Consider the following 26,738-nt stretch of genomic DNA (forward strand, 5'->3'; position numbering starts at 1 on the left):
CCTCAGTGTGCTTACAGCGGAGGTTCTAATATTTAGACATAAAACACTTGAGTATTGTTACATCTGCAAGTATCTTAAAAAGATCAATTTAAGAAAATATGTAAAAGTCGAGAAAATGGCCTCAAATAAAACCTCAGAGGGCATAAACACGTCTGTATTCAGTTTTAACCAGTGATTTGCTCCACAAACAAAAATCTTGTTTAGGGCCACCAAAATGCTAGGGCCGGCCCTGAAACTACATGAATGACATGTTAGTAGAGTCTAAACCCAGTAGAGCTCTGAGATCTACTGACTCAGGTCAGATAGTGGAGATCAGACTTCAGACCAGACATGGTGAAGCAGCATTTAGCTGTTATGCTGCTCACAACTGGAACAAACTACCAGCAGACCTGAGATCAGCCCCAACTGTCAGCACTTTTAAATCCAGGTTAAAAACATTTCTCTTTTCACGTGCCCACTGCAAAAACTCAAAATCTTACCAAGAATATTTGTCTTATTTCTAGTCAAAACAATCTAATTCTACTTAAAATAAGACTCATCACATTAAAAAGCAGCTTGTTTTTAGACACGTTTTACTTCTTTCTAGCAGATTTTCACTTGAAATAAGTAGAAAAATCTGATTGTGGAGCAAGTTTTTCTTTCTTATTACAAGCACAAAAAACTTGCTTTCGCTGGCAGATTTTTCTACTTATTTCAATTGAAAATCTGTTTGAAACAAGTGAAAATTATCTGAAAACAAGTAAATTTTTAGGTAATGAGTCTTATTTTAAGTGGAAAGAGATTAGTTTTGACTAGAAATGAGACATTTTGACAAGAAATAAGACAAATATTCTTGGAAAGATTTTGAGTTTTTGCAGTGCTTATAGCTGAGAACTGAAAACTTTATCTATTTTCTTTTCTTTTACTTTTATTTGCTCCTGCTTTTAACTCTGTTTTTAGTGTTTTGTTTGTTTTTATTCTGTTTTATGCTTCTTTTTTTAATGTTTTGTCTTTATGTAAAGCACATTGAGTTGCCTTGGTATGAAATGCGCTATATAAATAAAGATGCCTTGCCTTGCCTTGCCTTTCTCCACCTCCCTCCCTCTCTCCGTCTCTCTGGAGGTGTCCATACCCTCCAGAGGCAGGAGGGGATTATGGGAATATAACGCTCCGTAGCTACACTAAGCTTCCAGGGGAGAAGGTCAAGGGGAGGCCAGACAAACAAGAAAGTCTATCTTCTTTCCATACGACCTACCTGCCCCTTTATTTATTCTTCCTCCTGTAGCGCCGGCGCCCAAACTTTGATATCACCTCACCTGCACTTCCCTCCACACAGACAAATCAATCAAACATCTGCAATAGAAATGTAAGCAAACATAATATCTACGGCAGCGACGACTAGGAGGAGGAAGAGGGGGGGTGAAGTATTGATCTCTGTGGAAAACGGGAAGTGAAATAACTTATTGTTTTTTTTTCTCTTCTCATTTTTAAAAAGGTGAATAAACTCTATTTGAAAAGTGAAAATTGAGTTCAGTCTCCGTTAACCCTCGACGACATCTGAAGTTTCACTTTCAGCTGCTCGCTCCTTCCAGCGCTCTCATCCCCGTAGCTACTCAGTAGAAAAATCTGCCAGTGAAAGCACGATTTTTTGTGCTTGTAATAAGAAACAAAAACTTGCTCCACTATCTATGTGGAAAATCTGCTTGAAAGAAGTAAAACGTGTCTAAAAACAAGTTACTTTTTAATGTGATGAGTCTTATTTTAAGTAGAATGAGATTTGTTTTGACTAGAAATGACATTTTGACTAGAAATAAGACAAATATTTCTTACCGTATCTTATTCTGTATTGTAATTTAATTGTGAATCTGCTGCTAATATTCAGTTTTTTCTTATATTTATGCAGATAACAATGCCATGCAGCGCTGCATGGCATTGTTGTCTGTTTTTCACTCTCCGTTGACCCTCGACGACATCTGAAGTTTCACTTTCAGCTGCTCGCTCCTTCCTGCGCTCTCATCCCCCTATCATATCGTATTGTTTTTCCACTCGCTCATTTTCCCTCTTCGTCTTCTACAGTAGTTTTTTTTAGGAGCAAGATGTTGTTTTCAGTTTGTGTTGTAAAATTCTCCCAGTGTACAGTCAGGTTTATTTAGGTCACCTGTGCCTCTGTGTTAGTCACTTCCTCGCCTGCAGCAGCTCGGACTCAGACTCAGACGAAGGAAGAAGGACGAGTGCACCAGTTTTTTTTTCATCTGTCCTTCCTTACTTCATTACTTCACCTCCAGAGCTGCACATCACTCTGACAGGCAGCTACAAGAGCCGTAGATCTCCTCTACATACAGCACACACTTAAAAAAGGCCGTATAAGTGTCAACTTCTCAGATTGTCATTTTAACAGAAGGTATATAGACATAAATCTCTTTTATGGTTCTTCCGGTCTGGACTCTTAATAATTCACCTCGGGTTTCTTTTCCTAAGTGCTTCTAAAGTGCGTTTTGAAAACTGTACATTTACTGTGGCTGTGATTGAATCAGTGATATAGAACAGTGCTGCTGGTTGTTGCTGTTGCATCCAGTATAGAACAATAGTGACAGACGAGCGTTTTGCTATATTTATCTCATTTTTCACATCACTTTATCACCGTTTAGACTAATCTGATGTTTGAAAAGTTTATAATTGGACAAACATTACTATTTCTGTGTGCGCGTTTTTGTAATTAGTCATGGTTATGGTAAATTGGCAGAGCTAACGGTTAGCTACCTGTTTAACTTTAATAACTCAGTGACTCAATAAACGGTCCATGAAAAAATATTTTCTCCAGCGGATATCTGAGTTCCAACATGACTGAGCTAACTGGAGTAGTTTCATGTCGTGTCCACTGCAAAAACTCAAAATCTTACCAAGAATATTTGTCTTATTTCTAGTCAAAACAAATCTCATTATAATTAAAATAGGCTAAGACTCATCACATTAAAAGCAGCTTGTTTTTAGACACTTTTTACTTCTTTCAAGCAGATTTTCACTTGAAATAAGTAGAAAAATCTGATAGTGGAGCAAGTTTTTCTTTATTATTACAAGTACAAAAATCTTGCTTTCACTGGCAGATTTTTTTAGAAGTAAAAATTTGTTTTAAACAAATGAAAATTATCTAAAAACAAGTTCATTTTTAGGTGATGAGTTATATTTTAAGTGAAAAGAGTTTGGTTTTGACTATATGAGACATTTTGACAAGAAATAAGACAAATATTCTTAGAAAGATTTTGAGTTTTGCAGTGTCCAACAACGGGAGGGTTTTAACAGTTGATGTCCTGATGTTAGCTTAGCTACTACCGTTAGCGTTGCTACTGCCGTTAGCTGTCCCTGTTAGCTGAAAACTGAATAAATACCACACATAGCAACACAAAACACACAAACAGAAATAGTAATGTTTCTTCAATCATTTCAGATTTGTCTAAATGGTGACAGGGCGTGAAAAATACGATAGCTAAACTCTTGTTTGTTACTAGCCTACTGTTCTCATTTAAATTGCATGCTGGTTTCCTATCCGGAAGTAGTTGTAAACAACAAGGCGATCTGTTCTATAGAGCTATAACATAATATAAGTAAGGGATAATGTATAGTTCGGAGGTTGTTATGGAGAAATAAACCCCGACAGGTTGTATGGTATGGTTTCATACAACCTGAAGGGGTTTATTTCTCCATAACAACCGACCAACTATACATTATCCCGCTTAGAACACGGCCTACAACTAAATCATTCAATAATGTAACACAAAATAATGATAAAAAGAGATTTTATTCATGTAAAATTAGACCGTTGCTCGGGACGCCGCTCTGACCAGCGCAGCACAGAAAAGAGAAAGTATGCAGGATATTTACTTTATGTTTCATTTTTACCGTCATTAAATAGCTTCGGACTAATAGTGATGTTGATAAACGACTTGTAACCTGTTACAGGGAGAGTGGAGGCTCCTTATTTCCACATCGTGGCTGAAAAGTAAACTTGCATCAGAACTTCTGACCGTGTCACAGCTCCTCTCCTCTCTGTAGCTCCGCGACACAAACGCACCCCATAATCTCTTGTTTATGACAGATACGACTACACAAAATACATCGTAACGTGTGGTAATCCATCGATCCACTGTTTGATTATCAAAGGCTTCAAATGCACGAACGGGAGGAGGCTCAGCGAAACAGCGGCCGTGACCGGACATGCAGAGTCGGCCGTTGCTATGGAGTCCCTAGCAACGGTCCGCTCAGCGGTGGTCTATCGAGAAATAAACACCGCAGAATATTGGTGATTGACCAATCAGAATCGAGTATTCAAGAGAGCCGTGTTCTAATATAATATAATAACCTAATAAAAACAGGCAGATGATGGAGCTGCGTCAGCGTCCGTCGTCATAGTAACAGTTACAGAGCCATTAGTGAGAAGTTAGCAGTATTTTTCTCTCCTTTCATAATAAATCAAAGCGTTCGTTTTCTCCTCTCCACCTGCTTCCGTCTGAATAATGCAGAGCTGAGGTGTGTGTGTGTGTGTGTGTGTGTGTGTGTGTGTGTGTGTGTGGTGGACCCCCCCCCCCCCCCCCCCGTGGAGCGGAGGCCAGGGTAGCAGCTGTCCCTATCAGACTCTCCTCAGAGCTGTCACGGCCTGTCTGCTCCTGGGCTAATCACTTCCTACAGGCTGCAGCATGGGGCCGCGCCGCCGCCGCCGCTACGCTAATGTCTTCACCGAGCGGCGGAGCGACTGTCGGGCTGGGAGAGGCTCACAGGACCAGCAGCAGCAGCACGATGATGGAGCTTCTTATGGTGACGGCTATTTGTGTCCACCAGTGTGTGTGTGTGTGTGTGTGTGTGTGAGGGGTTGGTTGGAGTGCAGGTGTGTTTAGCTAGCGGCTCCGCGGGTGTGCGAATGCCTCGGGTCGGGTAGCGCAACATGAGTGACGTTTTAACATGCACGCGCACACACACACATGCATACACACCATAACCCCTCTCTTTTCTCACCTGCCAAAACACATTTGCCACACAAGCAGTTACTCATCTGTGTGTAACAAGCTAATGGCGCAGTGTGTCGCACACCACCGCCACACATGGTCCGGTCTCAGCGGCAGCGGCCATTTACAGCGACAAACACTTCACTTCCCATGTTCAGCTGAGGTAAAATGAATGAATGAAATATCGACTTGCACTTTAATACACACTGCAAAAACTCAAAAAATCTTTCTAAGAATATTTGTCTTATTTCTTGTCAAAATGTCTAATTTCTAGTCAAAACTAATCTCTTTCCACTTAAAATAAGACTCATCACCTAAAAATGAACTTGTTTTTAGATCATTTTCACTTGTTTCAAACAAATTTTCACTTGAAATAAGTAGAAAAATCTGCCAGTGAAAGCAAGTTTTTTTTTGTGCTTGTAATAAGAAAGAAAAACTTGCTCCATTATCAGATTTTTCTACTTATTCCAAGTGAAAATCTGCTTGAAAGAAGTAAAAAAGTGTCTAAAAACAAGCTGCTTTTTAATGTGATGAGTCTTATTTTAAGTATAATGAGATTTGTTTTGACTAGAAATAACATTTTGACTAGAAATAAGACCAATATTCTTGGTAAGATTTGGAGTTTTTGCAGTGCAGTACTACTGTAGCCCTTATTTCTTACCGTATCTTATTCTGTATTGTAATATTATTGTGAATCTGCTGCTAATATTCTGTTTTTTCTTATATTTATGCAAATCTGTTTTCTTATTTCTTATTTTTTACTGATATAAATGCTGCTAGTCTCTGCCCTCCATTATATTTTTGCAGGTTGCTATCTGTTTTCTTATTGTTGTAACTGCTGCTAACAGGAAGCTTCCTACTGTTATCTTTTTGTATGGTATGTCTGTCAGTCTTTAAATGTGAGGACTATGGATGGAAATTAGCTTTTTCGCTAAATCCGGCATATTTTCAGTACATGACGTGGTGTGCGCGTCACAAATTGTTCATTAATGTGCACTACCCTTGTATCCATGTCTGCTACTGCAGAGGAAGTTTGCGTTGTGTGTTTCTGTTGCAGCGTCTCAGTCTGAGCCGGAGGTGAGCGGCTCTAAACCGACCGTCAGCGCAGATGATTAATTATCAGTCACTCCGGCCATGCAACAAATTGGTAAATACATTTGCCTTTTGGGGGTTTCAGAGGCCATCGAGGATTTGAATAACCACAAACAGGAAAAAAAAAGAAACAAAAAGGGAGATTGATGGGCACAATCAGAGCAGCGTGGAATCCAGGGCGATAGATAACAAGCAAGATGAGGAGTGAAAGAGCAAAAAGGAGGTTCAAGTTCCGGGCAAAGAAAAGAAAACACCAAACTGCTGCAAAGTTGTGTCAGAATAAAGACTGGGAAAAGGAGAAAGTGAAAGAAATGAGACTCTGCTGTAGTGCCCTTAAGCAGCGATGTGTCACCTCTAAGTGGGCGTGAGCTAAATATAAAACCAGATACCTGAATCAGTGAGGAGGCAGATTTTATTAATGCTCCTCTAATCAGGTCGGTTTGTTGCAGAGCCAGAAACATTTAGGATGATGAGTCGATATCTGGTCTGCAGACGCTAGTTAAACTTATTTTATGCTTCTTTTTTGTTGTTGTTATTATTCATTTTCTTCTTTGCTTAGATACATACTGTATATGATCTAATTTGTGAAAGGATTTCTTGAGAAAAAGGGGTAGACAACATACGTTTGCTTCTTTCTGCCCCATTTCATTCGGTAGTTGCATTGTTGTAATTTTTTTAATTGTTTTATTTTGTTTTTTCAATCAATGAAACAAATAGATAGATAGATAGATAGATAGATAGATAGATAGATAGATAGATAGATAGATAGATAGATAGATAGATAGATAGATAGATAGATAGATAGATAGATAGATAGATAGATAGATAGATAGATAGATAGATAGATAGGCTAATCTTTATTACGGACTCGGGTCCATTATAAATAAGAGAAGACTGAGCTGTCCAAATGTTATTTAAACCAAATTCAAAAGTTAAATGTCACTTAAAAAAAAGTCTGTTAAATGTTAAAAGTCTTGAATAAAGACATTGGTTTAGAAAGCATCTGTGTGTGCTACTGTCACTGTGACTGTACTATTGCATAATCATATCCGTGCAAAATCTATGCACAATGCAAGGCCTTCAGGTTTTCATTCCAGCTCAAAAACTCACTATATCGGTCGCATATCGGCTATCGGTGATTGCACCGCTACAAAGACACAGAAAATATATAAAGAAAAAGAAAAAAAAAAAGAGAAACTGTTTACAGCTGTTCATGCTCACTGCAAAAACTCAAATCTTTCGAAGAATATTTGTCTCATTTCTAGTCAAAACTAAACACTTTTCACTTAAAATAACATTCATCGCCTGAAAATGAACTTGTTTTTAGATCATTTTCATTAGTTTCAAACACATTTTTACTTGAAATAAGTAGAAAAATCTGCCAGTGAAAGCAAGTTTTTGTGCTTGTAATAAGAAACTTGCTCCACTATCAGATTTTTCTACTTATTTCAAGTGAAAATCTGCTTGAAAGAAGTAAAAAGTCTAAAAACAAGCTGCTTTTTAATGTGATGAGTCTTGTTTTAAGTATAATGAGATTTTTTTTGACAGGAAATGACATTTTGACTAGAAATAAGACAAATATTCTTGGTAAGATTTTGAGTTTTTGCAGTGCTAATGTGCTAATGTGATTCTAACCAACTTTCAAAAAATCACAGTCAAGTGTCAAACAGCAACAGAGGGAGCGAGTGTGTTCTTCTCATAACGAGCGGCGGCTCCTCTGGACGACCTTCTGTCCGACCGACTGAGTCCAACTCAGACGGGTTCGAGTCCAGAGGAGAGTCTGGACAGCGTTTGGACGGCGTTTGGTCGGCGCGGCCTGCAGCTGCTGCTCAGCCTCTGGCTCAGTGCAGCCGCTCACGTTCCTCCACGTCACCGTGCAGGGTCAGAGAGAGACCGTGTGTGTTTAGGGTCAGAGAGAGACCGTGTGTGTTTAGGGTCAGAGAGAGACCGTGTGTGTTTAGGGTCAGAGAGAGACCGTGTGTGTTTAGGGTCAGAGAGAGACCGTGTGTGTTTAGGGTCAGAGAGAGACCGTGTGTGTGTTTAGGGTCAGAGAGAGACTGTGTGTGTTTAGGGTCAGAGAGAGACCGTGTGTGTGTTTAGGGTCAGAGAGAGACCGTGTGTGTGTTTAGGGTCAGAGAGAGACCGTGTGTGTTTACGGTCAGAGAGAGACCGTGTGTGTTTAGGGTCAGAGAGAGACCGTGTGTGTTTAGGGTCAGAGAGAGACCGTGTGTGTTTAGGGTCAGAGACCGTGTGTGTTTAGGGTCAGAGAGAGACCGTGTGTGTGTTTAGGGTCAGAGAGAGACCGTGTGTGTTTAGGGTCAGAGAGAGACCGTGTGTGTTTAGAGTCAGAGAGAGACCGTGTGTGTTTAGGGTCAGAGACCGTGTGTGTTTACGGTCAGAGAGAGACCGTGTGTGTTTAGGGTCAGAGAGAGACCGTGTGTGTGTGTTTAGGGTCAGAGAGAGACCGTGTGTGTTTACGGTCAGAGAGAGACCGTGTGTGTTTAGGGTCAGAGAGAGACCGTGTGTGTTTAGGGTCAGAGAGAGACCGTGTGTGTTTAGGGTCAGAGAGAGACCGTGTGTGTGTTTAGGGTCAGAGAGAGACCGTGTGTGTTTAGGGTCAGAGAGAGACCGTGTGTGTGTTTAGGGTCAGAGAGAGACCGTGTGTGTGTTTAGGGTCAGAGAGAGACCGTGTGTGTTTACGGTCAGAGAGAGACCGTGTGTGTTTAGGGTCAGAGAGAGACCGTGTGTGTTTAGGGTCAGAGAGAGACCGTGTGTGTTTAGGGTCAGAGACCGTGTGTGTTTAGGGTCAGAGAGAGACCGTGTGTGTGTTTAGGGTCAGAGAGAGACCGTGTGTGTTTAGGGTCAGAGAGAGACCGTGTGTGTTTAGAGTCAGAGAGAGACCGTGTGTGTTTAGGGTCAGAGACCGTGTGTGTTTACGGTCAGAGAGAGACCGTGTGTGTTTAGGGTCAGAGAGAGACCGTGTGTGTGTTTAGGGTCAGAGAGAGACCGTGTGTGTTTAGGGTCAGAGACCGTGTGTGTTTAGGGTCAGAGACCGTGTGTGTTTAGGGTCAGAGACCGTGTGTGTTCAGAGTCAGAGAGAGACCGTGTGTGTGTTTAGGGTCAGAGAGAGACCGTGTGTGTTTAGGGTCAGAGACCGTGTGTGTTCAGAGTCAGAGAGAGACCGTGTGTGTGTTTAGGGTCAGAGAGAGACCGTGTGTGTTTAGGGTCAGAGAGAGACCGTGTGTGTTTAGAGTCAGAGACCGTGTGTGTTTAGAGTCAGAGACCGTGTGTGTTTAGGGTCAGAGACCGTGTGTGTTCAGAGTCAGAGAGAGACCGTGTGTGTTTAGGGTCAGAGACCGTGTGTGTTTAGGGTCAGAGACCGTGTGTGTTCAGAGTCAGAGAGAGACCGTGTGTGTTTAGGGTCAGAGACCGTGTGTGTTTAGGGTCAGAGACCGTGTGTGTTTAGGGTCAGAGAGAGACCGTGTGTGTTTAGGGTCAGAGAGAGACCGTGTGTGTTTAGAGTCAGAGAGAGACCGTGTGTGTTTAGGGTCAGAGACCGTGTGTGTTTACGGTCAGAGAGAGACCGTGTGTGTTTAGGGTCAGAGAGAGACCGTGTGTGTTTAGGGTCAGAGAGAGACCGTGTGTGTTTAGGGTCAGAGAGAGACCGTGTGTGTTTAGGGTCAGAGAGAGACCGTGTGTGTGTGATGTTCAGGACCTTCTGCTGCAGGCGGAGAGGAGCTGTCATGTCGAACAGGAGAAGACCTTCGCTATTTAAAATGTCAGCGCACAGAAACAGCCTCAGACCTCAAGGTGCTCCGCAGCACCGGCTCTCTGGGATATATTTATATAAAGTTCCTTTGGCAGCTCCAATATGGCCGACAGAGCACGTCAAACACACACACACACACACACACACATTTGCATTTGGTTTCAATCACCAGAGTTGGTTTCAGGGAAAGACTGAGAGAAAGTATAATATACTGTATATATATTTGGACTGCATTTAATTCTTAGACGTGGTTTATTTCCTATTCTGTAACAAGTTTCCATGTGTCTGCTTTATTTATTTTCTTTTGCATATTTCTTATTTATTTTTCATTTATCTTTACTTTTCCTTCTTTTCTTCCAAGTTTAGTTTGGTGGATTGTTTCTTTATTACATAATGCATGAGCCAGCTGGTTTGCTCGATTCAGGATAATTGTCTTTGTTAAATACTTAAACATGTATACAAGTATTTGTATATGTGTTCAGATTGAGCATAAGAACTTGTGAAAATGTTAATATTGTAACTGTGGACACCAGAAAGAATAGTAATGGGATCTATAATAATAAACTAATAAACACACAGCTGCAGATAAAACACCTTAAATGTAGAAAGAGTCTGAGCACTGCAAAAACTCAAAATCTTTCTAAGAATATTTGTCAAAATGTCTTATTTCTAGTCAAAACTAATCTCTTTCCACTTAAAATAAGACTCATCACCTAAAAATGAACTTGTTTTTAGATCATTTTCACTTGTTTGAAACAAATTTTCACTTGAAATCAGTAGAAAAATCTGCCAGTTGCTCCACTATCAGATTTTTCTACTTATTTCAAGTGAAAATCTGCTTGAAAGAAGTAAAAAGTGTCTAAAAACAAGCTGCTTTTAATGTGATGAGTCTTATTTTAAGTAGAATGAGATTTGTTTTGACTAGAAATGAGACAAATGTTCTTGGTAAGATTTAGAGTTTTTGCAGTGAAGCTGAAGATGAAGATGAAGGTGAGTAAACAGACAGAGATATGAATAAGAAGTGAGACAGGAGGCGTGGAGGGGCAACTGGGGCAACTCCCCCCCGACTCCCCCCTCCTCCTCCCCAAGGCGCACAGAGCAACATGAAGGAAGGAGGAGAAGAGACGAGAGAGAGAGAGAGAGAGAGAAGCTGTGGTTGACCAGAACGAAATGAGGAGACATGAAAGGAGGAGGAGGAGGAGGAGGAGGAAGATGAAGAGGAGGAAGATGAGGAGGAGGAGGAGGAGGAGGAAGATGATGAAGAGGAAGAGGAGGAGGAGGAAGAGGAGGAGGAAGATGAGGAGGAAGAGGAGGAAGATGAGGAGGAAGAGGAGGAGGAGGAAGAGGAGGAGGAAGAAGATGAAGAGGAGGAGGAGGAGGAGGAGGAAGAAGATGAAGAGGAGGAGGAGGAGGAGGAGGAGGAAGATGATGAAGAGGAAGAGGAGGAGGAGGAAGAGGAGGAGGAAGATGAGGAGGAAGAGGAGGAAGATGAGGAGGAAGAGGAGGAGGAGGAAGAGGAGGAGGAAGAAGATGAAGAGGAGGAGGAGGAGGAAGATGAAGATGAAGATGAAGAGGAGGAGGAGGAGGAGGAACGCACTGAAACTGTGACAGGCAGAAAAACTGTCTGACTGTTTAATCCACTGGACGCCTTTAACTAACTCCCTACGTGATGGTGTGTGTGTGTGTGTGTGTGTGTGTGTGTGTGTGTGTGTGTGTGTGTGTGTGTACTCTGCTCTGACTGTGATTGAGCCTCGTGTGTGTTTCTGTGTAAAGGCCGAGTCGCCTTTTGTTGTGTTGTGTTCATGTCTTTATCTGCATGTGGCCTTTTGTGTGTCATCGTGTGTGTGTGTGTGTGTGTGTGTGTGTGTGTGTGTGTGTGTGTGTGTGTGTGTGTGTGTGTGTGACGAGGCCCCAACAACACAACACAGCTGCTACTGTGTGTGTGTGTCCTTGTGTCCTTGTGTGTGTGCGTCCTCTCTCCGACAAAGCTGAACATTTGTCAACAAAGTCAGAGAGCAGTTGTTGTTTGTCAGTAGAGCACAAGGAGCACACACACACACACACTCACACACACACAGAAACACACACACACACACACACACACACACACACACACACACAGAAACACACACACACACACACACACACACACACACACACACACACACACACACACAGCCAGGTATTACATAAGCGAGGTGTGTGTGTCTCTGTGTGTGTTGATTTGTCTTGTTAGTGCTTAATGCAGACTAGATCTCCTTCAGCTCCTTCAGCTCCTTCAGCTCTGTGTGTTTCTCCTCTTCCTGCTGTGGTTTATGGGATGGTTGGTCTCTATGCCCCAATGACAGGATTTAATAAAATACAACCTGAGTTAAATCTGAGTCTCTGTGTCTCAAATCAACCCATGGAGCGGTGGATAAGGTGATTTATCATCTACCATGTTACCATGGTGATATCTGTGTAGTCTTATCTGTCATCAACAAGAGATTACGGGTTACGGGTTAGCGCGTTACGTTTGTGTGGCGGTGTCGCCATGGAGACGAGAGCTGGGACACCGGATCGGAGTTACAACTCATCGGTTTCAATGGTTCTCAAAGTGAGGTCCGGGGACCCCCAGGGGTCCTTCAGAGGGTTCAACTTTTTATTGAAATTTTACCACTTTTTTTATTTTATTAGTTTTTTTACTGAACTTTTTTTTTTTTTTTTAAGAAATGTAAGCACTTTTTCTAGATTTTTCTTTAAAACTTGTTTTTGAAAAATTTGACTAGTTTCTTCTAGAATTTTTTAAAAAACTTTTTGAAGATTTTGCCACTTTTTTGAGAAAATATTTATCACTTTTCTATGAAAAGAAAGTCATTTTCCAGAATGTTCTCAACAATATTAGGTTGGTTTTCAGCCAAGAGATGCTAGGTGGAAGGCAGAGAGCCTCCATTCTCCCTGGAACTAGTAACAAGTCATTGATTTAACCAGAGTTAAGATGGAAATCCTGCAGAAATCCTCTTTAAAATTAGCTCTGTCTCAGTGTTTTCACATCAGCCCCAACATCTGGAGGACTGGGACACCACAGTGTTTGGACCGGGTCTGAACAACTTGGTTGGACGCCTCCTCCTCCTTAATCTGGAATCAGTTCCATTTCAACCAACAACAAACCAAAACTACATCCTGTCAGCAGCACAAATCAAACCTTCACTCATTACAAAGCTGCAGATGGAAACTGCTGTTCTCAATAAACCGATCAGACGCCTCAGCTGATCAATAATGAAAACAGACTGCATGAAGTCACAGTTAAAGACACAGTGAGTGAAGCTTCAGCTGCTCTGATCGCTGATCTCAGAGCTGTTGGCAGCTCCTCTGGTTGTATTTGTGGTCGTCGTCGTTTCACTTATGTAACAAGACTTGATTTGGTCTTTGGGGGGTTTTAACTCAGAGCGTATGTGGTGACTATGGAAACCAGTACGACTGAAACAGGGTCCTATTATTGTGTGTGTGTGTCTGTCTGCATAGAGGCTCAAACAACATAATTCCCAAGATGCATCTGTGTTTGTTTCATGTTTAAAGGCCCTGAATGATGTGACGTGTTTCTGGTCCGGGTCTCAGGGTCTATGTCTGGTAGATTCTGTTTCATGGGCGCTGTCTGAGAGTTAGTGATGAATTATATACACCGTCACATCAGAGTTTATGGATTATTTTTGTTGCATCATATAAAGTCTTATACGAGAGAGAGAGAGTCATGCTGATCTCTCTACATCTTGGTCTCCGACTCCTGTCAGCTCGTCAGCAGCCGACACGGAGAAGAGAAATGAAAGGAAAGCAGGAGGAAAAACCACACGGAGGAGGAAGAGGAAGAGGAAGAGGAGGATGGACAGGTGGGATGTAAGCAGAGGAGGAAACGCCACATGCATCGACACACTGCAAAAACTCAAATATCTTACCAAGAATATTTGCCTTATTTCTAGTCAAAATGTCATTTCTAGTCAAAACAAATCTCATTCTACTTAAAATAAGACTCATCACATTAAAAGCAGCTTGTTTTTAGACACTTTTTAATTCTTTTCAAGCAGATTTTCACTTGAAATAAGTAGAAAAATCTGATAGTGGAGCAAGTTTTTCTTTCTTATTACAAGCACAAAACAACTTGCTTTCACTGGCAGATTTTTCTACTTATTTCAAGTGAAAATTTGTTTGAAACAAGAGAGAATTATCTAAAAACAAGTTGATTTTTAGATGATGAGTCTTATTTTAAGTGGAAAGAGATTTGTTTTGACTAGAAATGAGACATTTTGACAAGAAATAAGACACATATTCTTGGAAAGATTTTGAGTTTTTGCAGTGCAAAATAAATGTGTGCTCGGACGTTTTTACCTCGGCTCAGATCGGGAGTGAAATTGTACAAATGTGGTAAAAAGTCTTAAACGTGAAAGCAGAGGCCGTGGAGCAGCAGAGAGATGCTGCAACTGGCTGCAAGAGCTTCAAACACAGCAGCAGTTTGTGTCTGGCCTCGTCCAGAGCAGAGAGAACAACACCTGAGCTTAACCCCAATTACCAGAGCTCATCTCTGATTGGTTCAGCTCCACCAGGCTCAGAGGAGAGAGGAGAGAGAGCTTCATCATCTCCTCGTGTGTGGATGCTGTGATGTAGAAACACACACTGACAGATGACAGGTGTAGAGGAGGAGACAGCAGCTCCCCAACACACACACACACACGCACAACCGCACACAGCCTCTGTCAGAAACGCCCTTCCATCCTCAGCACTTCTGCACTGCAAAAACTCAAAATCTTTCCAAGAATATTTGTCTTATTTCTTGTCCAAATGTCTCATTTCTAGTCAAAACTAAACTCTTTCCACTTAAAATAAGACTCATCACGTAAAAATTAACTTGTTTTCAGGTAATTAAATAAGTAGAAATACATTGAAATAAGTAGAAAAATCTGCCAGTGAAAGCAAGTTTTTTGTGCTTGTAATAAGAAACTTGCTCCACTATCAGATTTTCTACTTATTTCAAGTGAAAATCTGCTTGAAAGAAGTAAAAAAGTGTCTAAAAACAAGCTGCTTTTTAAATGTGATGAGTCTTATTCTAAGTAGAATTAGATTTGTTTTGACTAGAAATAAGATAAATATTCTTTGTAAGATTTTGAGTTTTTGCAGTGTGAACCAAGACTGTGCAGTTGCAATTTTACAGTCAACCACTAGGAGGCATTAAGGGGTCTGAACGTGACACATGCTTCTGGCCTCTGTCAGAAACGCCCTTCCATCCTCAGCGCCACTGAACCAAGTGCGCCCTCTAGTGGCGACTCCAAGCAGCAAGTGCAGCGTGCACAGGTAACGGTAAAGGTGTGTGTGTGTTTCTGTGTGAGAGAGAGACTTACGGTAGAAGACGTACTCCGTGTAGCTGGACCAGACCTTGTCCTCCGTGTGCTGGTTGACGAACGAGGCGGTGACGGAGGAGTTGCACGCCACCATCGTGAAGCCGCACTCCGACAGCATGTCGAAGGAGCGCTCCAGGTGCTTGAACTTGAGGTAAAACCGCGACGTGTAGCGATCCGGCGTCCGGTCCGGGTCCCGGCTCTCGTTCAGCGTCTCCCCAAAAACCTCCTTGGCCAGCGCCACGCGGCCGCATATAAGTATCCGCGGGACCCTCCTGAACTTGGCGTCGGTCTGGCTCTCGCGGCCGGCGGTGCACGAGCCGCGGTAACCCACGGTGATGAAGCCGCTCTTCCGGTCGGCGGGGACGAGCGACGGCGGCGGGCACTGGCGCTGGTCGCTGCCCTGGGAGCCGTCCTCGTAGTCGCTGTGGAAGTAGTCGTCAGGGCTGTGCTTCATGATGTCATCCGTAGTACGGTGGCCCTGAGGGACAAAACAGCAAATCAGAAAACAACAAGAGAGAAAATACAACGGCAAAAGAGAAAACACACGTTTTGGCTCCTAGAGGGCACTTTAGCACGCGTTTTGGCACTTTAGCACACGTTTTGGCTCCTAGAGGGCACTTTAGCATGCATTTTGGCACTTTAGCACACGTTTTGGCTCCTAGAGGGCACTTTAGCACGCGTTTTGGCACTATAACACACGTTTTGGCTCCTAGAGAGCACTTTAGCACGCATTTTGGCACTTTAGCACACGTTTTGGCTCCTAGAGGGCACTTTAGCACGCGTTTTGGCACTATAACACACGTTTTGGCTCCTAGAGAGCACTTTAGCACGCATTTTGGCACTTTAGCACACGTTTTGGCTCCTAGAGGGCACTTTAGCATGCATTTTGGCACTTCAGCGCGCGTTTTGGCACTTCAGCACGCGTTTTGGCACTTCAGCGCGCATTTTGGCACTTCAGCGCGCATTTTGGCACTATAACACACGTTTTGGCACTTTAGCACGCATTTTGGCACCTTAGCACGCGTTTTGGCTCCTAGAGGGCACTTTAGCACGCATTTTGGCACCTTAGCACGCGTTTTGGCTCCTAGAGAGCACTTTAGCACGCATTTTGGCTCCTAGAGGGCACTTTAGCACACGTTTTGGCTCCTAGAGGGCACTTTAGCACGCATTTTGGCTCCTAGCACGCGTTTTGGCTCCTAGAGAGCACTTTAGCACGCGTTTTGGCTCCTAGAGGGCACTTTAGCACGCATTTTGGCACCTTAGCACGCGTTTTGGCTCCTAGAGAGCACTTTAGCACGCATTTTGGCTCCTAGAGGGCACTTTAGCACACGTTTTGGCTCCTAGAGGGCACTTTAGCACGCATTTTGGCTCCTAGCACGCGTTTTGGCTCCTAGAGAGCACTTTAGCACGCGTTTTGGCTCCTAGAGGGCACTTTAGCACGCATTTTGGCTCCTAGCACACGTTTTGGCTGCTAGAGGGCACTTTAGCACGCATTTTGGCTGCAATGAGCGCACTTTAGCACGCATTTTGGCTCCTAGCGCATGTTTTGGCTCCTAGAGGGCACTTTAGCACGCGTTTTGTCTCCTAGCACGCGTTTTGGCTCCGAGAGCGCACTTTAGCATGCGTTTTGGCACTATAGCACGCGTTTTGGCTGCTAGTGGGCACTTCAGCACGCGCTTTGGCTCCTAGAGGGCACTTTAGCACGCGTTTTGGCTCCTAGCACGCGTTTTGGCTTCTAGTGGGCACTATAGCACGCGTTTTGGCTCCTAGCACGCGTTTTGGCTTCTAGTGGGCACTATAGCTCGCGTTTTAGCTCCTAGAGGGCACTTTAGCACACATTTTGGTTCCTAGAGGGCACTTTCGCACGCGTTTTGGCTCCTAGCAAGCGTTTTAGCTCCAAGAGGGCACTTTAGCACGCGTTTTGGCTCCTAGCACGCGTTTTAGCTCCTAGAGGGCACTTTAGCACGCGTTTTGGTTCCTAGAGGGCACTTTAGCACGCGTTTTGGTTCCTAGAGGGCACTTTAGCACGCATTTTGGCTCCTAGCACGCATTTTGGCTCCTACATGACACTTAAGCACACGTTTTGGCTCCTAGATGGCACTTTAGCACGCATTTTGGCACTTTAGCACGCGTTTCGGCACTATAGCACGCGTTTTGGCTCCTAGATGGCACTTTAGCACGCGTTTTGGCTCCTAGATGGCACTTTAGCACGCATTTTGGCACTTTAGCACGCGTTTTGGCTCCTAGATGGCACTTCAGCACGCGTTTTGGCTCCTAGTGGGCACTATAGCACGCGTTTTGGCACTATAGCACGCGTTTTGTTTTCTAGTGGGCACTATAGCACGCGTTTTGGCTCCTAGATGGCACTTCAACACGCGTTTTGGCTCATAGTGGGCACTTCAGCACGCGTTTTGGCACTATAGCACGCGTTTTGGCTTCTAGTGGGCACTATAGCACGCGTTTTGGCACTATAGCACGCGTTTTGGCACTATAGCACGCATTTTGGCTTCTAGTGGCACTATAGCACGCATTTTGGCACTATAGCACGCGTTTTAGCTCCTAGTGGGCACTTCAGCACGCGTTTTCGCACTATAGCATGCATTTTGGCTTCTAGTGGGCACTATAGCACGCGTTTTGGCTTCTAGTGGGCACTGTAGCACACATTTTGGCACTATAGCACGCGTTTTGGTTCCTAGAGGGCACTCTAGCACGCGTTTTGGTTCCTAGAGGGCACTTTAGCACGCGTTTTAGCTCCTAGAAAGCACGCGTTTTAGCTCCTAGAGGGCACTTTAGCACACGTTTTGGCTCCTAGAGGGCACTTAAGCACGTGTTTTAGCTCCTAGAGGACACTTTAGCACGCGTTTTTGCTCCTAGAGGGCACCGCCCCACCACCCCACCCCCCTGTGCAAGCCCCTGGTCGTGATTGGCCCCTCGGGGCCACCGTAGCTACCTCGGGGCTCAGCAGCTTCACCAGCTCCGGCAGCTGGAAGTACTCGGCCTCCTTCCGTAACCGGCCTTTCTCCGGGAAGTGGTCCGGCAGCACCACCTGCCGGTCCCGCAGGAAGTCCAGCACGTAGCGGAACAGGAACCCGTCTCTGTCGATGAAGTAGCGGCCCTTGGGGTCCCGCGCCAGGTCGTTGGAGGCATCCTTCTTGGAGGAGAAGAGCCTCCCCAGCAGCGAGGCGGGGTTGCCCACCAGGGTGGAGTGGCGCGTGTAGTACACCTGCCCCCCCACGTTCAACTCCACTACGTCCGGGAAACTGTTCTGCACCGACGCTGCAGCCGGCTCTTTGGGGTTAGTCCTACAGTTCCCGCTCAGCGCCATCTTCTCCGTCATTCAGCTGCAACTTTCACACACACACACACACCCAGGGCCGTTGTATAGGGGAGAAAGGTGATGATAATCCTAGGGGCCCAGCACCCAGTACTAGGGCCCACAAAAACCCCAGTAGTCTAATCTTTGTATGACTTAATTATTCTGCTTAGACCCTGACTAATACTCATAGTAATGCTGCATTAGCATCAAAACAAAGTAGGTTAAATAAAAAATGATAATACATACGTAGGCTAGTCTAAAAAAAAAGTGGAAAAGTCAGGGGCCCACTTTAGTATTCTTTCAGGGGGCCCAGAATTCCTAGCAACGGCCCTGCACACACCCCAACACACACACCGACACACCCCAACACACACACACACCGACTCTCCGACCTGAAGGAGCAGTGACAAAAAGTTCCCTACGCCTCCAACTTCATCTCATCATCATCGATCCATGGCCACGAGCAGCAGCAGCAGCAACGGTCCACAGCAGCAGAGTGGTCGAATCCGGGGGAAGATGAAGATGAAGATGGCAGCGGTTAACGGAGCAGAGTGAGCTGAGTGACGGAGGAGGAGGAGGAAGAGGGAGAGGAAGAAGAAGAGGAAGAGGAGGAAGAGGAGGAGAATCAGCGCAGCCACAGAGGTGAGGTGGTGAATCCGGACGCATCAGCGGCTGCAGGAGGACAGAGGACCAGGACTTTAACCTGGTCCTGGACCTGGACCTGGACGCACAAACACAAACTTGGTTCTGAGGACGATCCGATAATAAAAAATGATCCAACAAATCCTACATGCGCGCTCGGAACCAGCCGGGAATTCCGTGCGCAACGAAACTGATCCGAGGGAGAAAAATAATGATTTAAAAAATATAAAAATAAAAATAAGTCCAACAACTTCTTGGAGGATTTATCCAGAGAGGAGGAGCTGCTAATCCTGTGGTTCTGACACTTTAGTTTTTTATTAATCTTTAACTTCCCGGTGAAGCAGCAGCAGCAGCAGGTTCCGAGTCCGAACCCGAAGAGAAGAGGAGGATGAAGAAGAGGAAGAGGCAGCGGCCAGAAACTTGGCTCAGATCAGATCAGACTAGATGAGTCCTGGACCGGTTCAGTCTCCACCAACACGTCGCTGCTGCTGCTGCTCGGAACTAAATCCGCTCCTCCTGGTCTGGGTCTTTATTTTAACGTTTCTATAGCAGCAGCAGAGCCGAACCAAGCCGAGCCGAGCCGAGCCAAGCCGAGTCAAGCCGAGCCAAACCGAACCACAACCACCACCAGCACCACTACGACCGCTGCTGCTGCTGGAGGAGCTGGAACTGTCCGCGGTGCTGAAACGAGCATCGAGCATCCTCTCTCTCTCTCCTCCTCCCTCTCTCCTCCCCTTCCCCACAGAGTTGGGTGGTGTCTCCCCCCTCCCTCTACACACACACACACACACATGCACACACACACACACATGCAGAGAGAGAGAGAGAGAGAGAGAGCAGCGGCTGCTTCACCTTTTGTCAGCCATCATCATGTTTCCTTAAAGAGGAACCAGCCTGTTGTCAGACTGATGTGTGTATTAATGTTTTAATAAAGAGCTGCTGCTGCTGTGTGTGTGTGTGTGTGTGTGTGTGTGTGTGTGTGTGTGTGTGTGTGTGTGTTTGTGATGTCAGAGGTCACACATCTGCAGGCTGAAACTTTGCTGCTCTGACAGAGTGGGAGTGTCATCATGGACACTGCATCTTTCTACAATTATTATTATTATAATAATTATTATTATAATGTGACAGCGCTGCTCTGACCTGCAGCTTGAATCCATTTACATGACATTTTAATCCAAAAGCATAAATATGGGACATGGTTTGGTGTCTGCTCTGCTTTCTCTCCGGTTTAACATCTTTAATGCAACATAATCATACTTCTTTACGTTTGCAACTCTCTCTTTTCTTTTACAAATCTAGATCTTTAACTCCAGCAGTGTCTTCAACGCTCTTGAAGATAAATGGCTGTAATTTGCAGCTGAGTTGTAACATCGTCAGATCTGAAAGGAAACAGCGCCTCCCTCTGGTTGAAGCAGGACGTGCTGCAGGTTTCAGCACCATGGACAGAACCTCAGACAGAAAACACACACAGAACTGTTTGATGACATGATTAATATCTTATATATACAGTATACATACATATATATATATATAGTGTTAGAGCCATTTTGTATATTACACATAAGGTGATAAATAATTTAGATTTGTTGGATTTATTCTGATTTTGTATATTTGAGGTTATAAGAGTGCCTATTAGTTAATAACAGCTGCTCTCTTCTTATTGGCTGAGACGTGCGTAACGTGATGTATGCCTACTTAGGTTCAGTTATGATTATGGAGGCGAGAAGAGCGCACTAGTTTTTGACCGTGCTAATGATTATTGCCAGATTTTGGACTGCTACACAGTTTTTTATTTTTTGTTGTAACTTGAAGAAAGGTTTCAATAAACCCTCGTGAGAAAGAAGAACTGTGGAGTCAACTACATGCTCGTGCTCCATAAAAAAAGTTAAAAGAGACGGAGCCACACTTACATATAGACAGTGTACTTGAACGCACCACGACAGTTTCTGTTGGTGTTTGCATTCACATTTCAAAGAGAGCTGATGCCAAACCTTCCTCTGTGACATCACACTTCACATCCACATTATGTAAAAACACAAAGAGCGAGGAAGACGAGACTCTGACCTGTCGTCCACAGGTCACAGCTTCACATTCAGTCTGTGTCTGTGACGTAGATAAATATACGGGGCATAGTCAGACACAGAGCTGGTATTAAATCCAGTCTGGGTCACAGTCGGCCGTGTCCTTATTCCAGCCTCTGTCTGCTTTAATGTTCCCGTCTCCTCTGTCCACTTCCACCAACCTTGCCTAAAGCTAAACTGCATTTATTTCAGCATCTTCCTCCATGTTTTTCCTCTGAAGAAACAACAATACTGTTTCTCTCTTTAGAAATAAAATGCATTTTATATGTATTCTTCATTTTATATTATATTCATTATTCGGAGGACGTGATTCAGTCTCTTTTACTCTCAACGAGCTGCAGCCATCGACAGCTTCTCTGATCTTTATTCTCTGTCGTTGTAATTCAACTCACGTTTTAAATGTTTCTGAGGTCAAGGAGAAAATCAAAGTATTAATAATAACAAACATGACACTTTTAAATCCAAACATGTTAAATCCCTTTGACTTTTCAGTTCAGTGTTGATAAGAACATTTAAAAAAAATTAGAAAATGCGTCTTTCTTTTGAAGTAGCAGCTCAATATGACACACACACACCAACACACACTGTGTCACTGTGAACTACAGTTTCTCTTTCAACCTTTTGTTCTCTCTTCTCTGTAAACAGAAAAATTCAAAGAGTCCAACTTCAGTCACTAAACCACTTCCTGTTTTCAAAATCAAACGTCAATCAAAACTAAAACATTTATTAATTACACACTCCGTTGGAAAATGGAAAACACAGTGTGAGGAGTCAGTGCAGATTATTGTTTTTAATGTAACGGCTTATTAGTGTTGTAGTAAGAAACGTTACCAGACAGAGTTGTTTTAGAGGGAAATACAGAGACTGCTTGATGAAAAACTGTCCCTGAAGGCAACGCGCATCAGTGGTTTTGCATGAATTTCCCTCTAAAACAACTCTGTGTGGTAACGTTGTGTTATTATCTCATAGCGTGGTGAATGTGCAGCTCACAACTTGTCCACCAGAGCGTTGTGGAGTTGTTGGATTGTGTATTTGATGAGTTTGATGAGGGAAACCAAGAAATCCCATAATGAGCCTCCGTAGCGTAGCTCTGAGCAGCTCATGGCTCTGCTCCACCGTTCTAAAAACAGCTTGCACCGACAATTAAAGGTAACAAACCTACTGCTATGACTATAGGGATTATGGCGATAGGCCAATTTGCCAAAATGTTGAACTATCCCTTTAATGAACCACACATTTTGTCTCTTGTAGTTCATCACATCTTTTGCAGTAACAGTCTGTAGTTGTAGCTGTTGTTGTGTTTAAGCTGTGACATCTGCTGTAATTGTGTTAGCTGCTGCTACCTGCAGTTCCCATCATGCATCACTAGTGCACCACAGTGCACAGTGTGTTTTAATGAGACAAAATGTGTTTAGAGTTTTGCAATTAGATGAAGTGAGATTACAACGAGCCGAGAACAGTTTGAACAGACAGGATGTTCTCCAGTCTGTCAGCCTGTCATCGTATTGATAGTTTATTGATTCTCTCTTGTATCTACGTAGCTACGCTCAGAGAGAAGTGGAGCAAAGAGAGTGAGTTTAGTTATAGAAACAAAATGAATAAAGACACAGAGAGAGAGAGAGAGGACCTGAGCAGTCAGTCAGAAGTAGGCCACGGCTGCAGCTTCATCATAAATAAATGCAGCCACTCCTGCTTCCCCGCTGGCTTTCTATTTAAAGAGCAGATGATTGACCACCTGTAAGGAGTTAAACCTGTTTGGGCCGACACAATTCATCTCCGCTCAGCCTCCCGTTTTGGTTTCCCCCCGGAGAGCGCTCGGTTTTAATGGCATAAAAGCTGCAAAACACACAGCAGGCAGGCAGGACCGTATCACAGGAAACACATGCACTCCTCCTCGGAGGATCGTGCTGCTCTGCAGAATGTGGAGGTAGAAGACGCGTTCGTTCAGTCGGTGAAACAACGATGAGCTCAGAGCGATAAAGTGACAGATACGTTCACATCACGCAGGTTGTGACATCTGCTCCACTTTCCTGGAGTCTCACATGTTTGAAAGCTCATTTCGGTTTCACATTAATCTATACAAAATACCCTACACTGCAAAAACTCAAAATCTAACCAAGAATATTTGTCTTATTTCTAGTCGAAACTTATCTCATTCTACTTAAAATAAGACTCATCACATTAAAAAGTAGCTTGTTTTTGACACTTTTTACTTCTTTCAAGCAGATTTTCACTTGAAATAAGTAGAAAAATCTGATAGTGGAGCAAGTTTTTCTTTCTTATTACAAGCACAAAAAACCTGCTTTCACTGGCAGATTTTTCTACTTATTTCAAGTGAAAATTTGTTTGAAACAAATGAAAATGATCTAAAAACAAGTTAATTTTTAGGTGATGAGTCTTATTTTAAGTGGAAAGAGATTAGTTTTGACTAGAAATGAGACATTTTGACAAGAAATATGATAAATATTCTTGGAAAGATTTTGAGTTTTTGCAGTGTATATGATGACATATTTACTCGACAAGCAACGGCGGCGGCGACATTCATAATGCATCGCTCCTCCTCCTCCTCCTCCTCCTCCTCCTCCTCCACCAGAGACACAATATCAGACAGATTTTTAATTTAGCCAAAGAAGATCCACTTCATACAGTCCAAGTGTAATAATCAGCAGCACTTTGCCTCCTCGACACAGATCGGCTGCACTCGTTTTCCTTCCTGAGCTGTTGCAGAAAAGACTATTAAAGGGGAATTTTCAGGCCGGTCACAGATGGTTGAAATAAACAGCACACTACTTCCATCTCTCATTACAGCCACGGTGAACGATGCCAGGCCTTAGATGGGAAATCTGCAAAGTACAGCAGGCAGATATTCAATGCATAAATTCAGTTCAGACTCAGGGAGGATGAGAGTTATTTACAGAGGAGCTGTTCCTCTAACCCGCACGTTTGGTTTGGTAGGAAGCTGCACTGCAAAAACTCAAAATCTTACCAAGAATATTTCTCTTATTTCTAGTCAAAATGTCATTTCTAGTCAAAACAAATCTCATTCTACTTAAAATAAGACTCAGCACATTAAAAAGCAGCTTGTTTTTAGACACTTTTTACTTCTTTCAAGCAGATTTTCACTTGAAATAAGTAGAAAAATCTGATAGTGGAGCAAGTTTTTCTTCCTTATTACAAGCACAAAAAACTTACTTTCACTGGCAGATTTTTCTACTTATTTCAAGTGAAAATTAGTTTGAAACAAGTGAAAATGATCTAAAAACAAGTTCATTTTTAGGTGATGAGTCTTATTTTAGGTGAAAAGAGTTTAGTTTTGACTAGAAATGAGACATTTTGACAAGAAATAAGACAAAAATTCTTGGAAAGATTTTGAGTTTTTGCAGTGTGGACAGCTATTTATGATTTGCAGAAGTTTCAGATGGCAATAATCTCTGAATGTTTGCTTTGGATTGTTGCAGGAAACCAAATAAGAAGAAGAGGAGGAGGAGGATGAAGAGGAAGATGAGAGTGGTGCAGTTTGCCAGGTAGAATGAGGTATTTTAGAGAAGTGAAGACAGATGTCGTGGAGAAGAGAAGAGAAGACGCTGCTGATGGCATTATGTCTATTTATTTTGATCTCATCAGCGCCGCCGTTAGAGAGCGGTGGAGCGCCGTGACTCACTGTGATTACATGGTGTGAAGGCAGTGGAGCTGGGAGGTGTGTGTGTGTGTGTGTGTGTGTGTGAGAGGTTGGTCTCCGTCTCAAGAGGGAGAGACAGAATCAGCTTAATGAGGACGATGACGTCATCAGTTATATCAGCGTCCTGTTTGTCTCACTGACTGAAACACTTCAAACCTCATCAGCTCACACACTGCAGCTCCAGCTCTACTATCTACTGTATCTACTGTATCATTCACTTTATTGATAACGTACCGTGGCACCCCCTGGTCTAAATGTCTGTTAATGTGAACAGTTCATCAATTGGAAAATGAAATGATCTCCAAAAGACATAAAGTTACAGATGACACAATCCCTTTACATTTTAAACTATATATACTGTATATAAATTTATTTCCATCTTTTCCATGTTCAAACTGACAGAAAAGGAAAAGGTCCCTCAGCAAAGGTCTGGGCCTACTGCATACTTAGTAGCTAGTAGCCCCCCCTTTCACTCTGAAACTGTAGAAAACTAAAATAATACACTGATATTGATTAAAATATTGAAAAAGAGTGTTTCATGTCTAACTTTATGTCTTTTGGAGATCATTTCATCTTCAACTTGATGAACACATTTTCACTGTCCATTAACCCATTTTACTCCCTGGCTTTCAACTCCACATGAGACTCTGTTCTTGTTTTAGTGTTTCATGGTTTGCTTTTATTTATTGTTTTATTGTTTCTATTTGCTTTTAAAACAATGAAACAACTGTTCTACTGTCTGTTTTATTTATTTTATTGCCTTTAATGGTTTTATGTTTCTACTACAGCACTTTGTTTTCAACTACTTTGGCATGATGACACTGTACGTATAGATTAGTTACTTACTTAAAGGGATAGTTCAACATTTTGGCAAATGGGCCCATTGCCATAACCCCTATAGTCATAGCAGTAGGTGCTATTTTTAGAACGGCGGAGCAGAGCCGTGAGCTGCTCAGAGCTACGCTACGGAAGCTCATTATGGGATTTCTTGGTTTCCCTCATCAAACTCATCAAATACACAATCCAACAACTCCACAACGCTCTGGTGGACAAGTTGTGAGCTGCACATTCACCACACTATGAGATAATAACACAACGTTACCACACAGAGTTGTTTTAGAGGGAAATACAGAGACTGTTGCTGAAAAACTGTCCCTGAAGGCAACGTGCATCAGCTGTTTTGCATGAATTTCCCTCTAAAACAACTCTGTGTGGTAACGTTGTGTTATTATCTCATAGCGTGGTGAATGTGCACGAAACATACTGTTACTGCTATGACTATAGGGATTATGGTAGTGGGCCAACTTGCCAAAATGTTGAACTGTCCCTTTAAAACACTGTGTGATAATGTGTACAGGACCCACACACATAAATAAAGAGCTGATCTCCTGCTCCACTGCAGAATATGTAAATAATACAACAGACAGTATATATTGATAGAGCCAGTCGCTCTGTGAATTGTTTCTTTATAGATTTCTATTTTCAGTTTCTATGTTTCTTTGCGTGAGAGCAGGTCGACTGCTGCTGCTGCTCAGACCCGACGTCCCACCGAGACCTTCACTCCAACACCTCCACATGGCTAAGTGATCGTCTGTATCGATCCTCAGCAGCACGTTCCCACCCTGAACCCACAGCTGGAAGAGAAACAAGATATTTTTAGCTGATTCCAGTCAAACAGCTTCTTACTGAGTCTGAGAGTCTGAGAGAGCAGATTCTCTTTCTACTCTGTAATCATCACATCATCATCATCATCATCATCTACACACTGTTTCTGTAGGAGCTCATTTCCTCGACAGATTAAACTCCAGCAGACT

The 26,738-nt window shown here is 43.1% G+C and overlaps 1 protein-coding gene across 2 annotated transcripts in view; it reads right to left on the reverse strand.

The window, feature by feature from the left end:
- Nucleotides 1–18,543, reverse strand: part of kctd16b (potassium channel tetramerization domain containing 16b) — a 146,938-nt gene extending 128,395 nt beyond the window's left edge. Inside the window, exons 1-2 of one of the 2 annotated variants that reach the window (XM_085796967.1) lie at nucleotides 18,148–18,543; nucleotides 15,207–15,654 (exon numbers count right to left, since the gene is read on the reverse strand). In XM_085796967.1, coding sequence (XP_085653093.1) covers nucleotides 15,207–15,654; nucleotides 18,148–18,543 — 844 coding nt within the window. Of the gene's footprint in view, nucleotides 1–15,206; nucleotides 15,685–18,147 lie in introns of both variants that reach the window. The other variant, XM_085796968.1, reaches the window with a different exon arrangement.
- Nucleotides 18,544–26,738: the final 8,195 nt, after the last annotated feature.

This window comes from Trachurus japonicus, chromosome 14 (assembly GCF_045865225.1).
Source record: "Trachurus japonicus isolate A0001 chromosome 14, Traja_1.0".
NCBI lineage: Eukaryota > Metazoa > Chordata > Actinopteri > Carangiformes > Carangidae > Trachurus > Trachurus japonicus.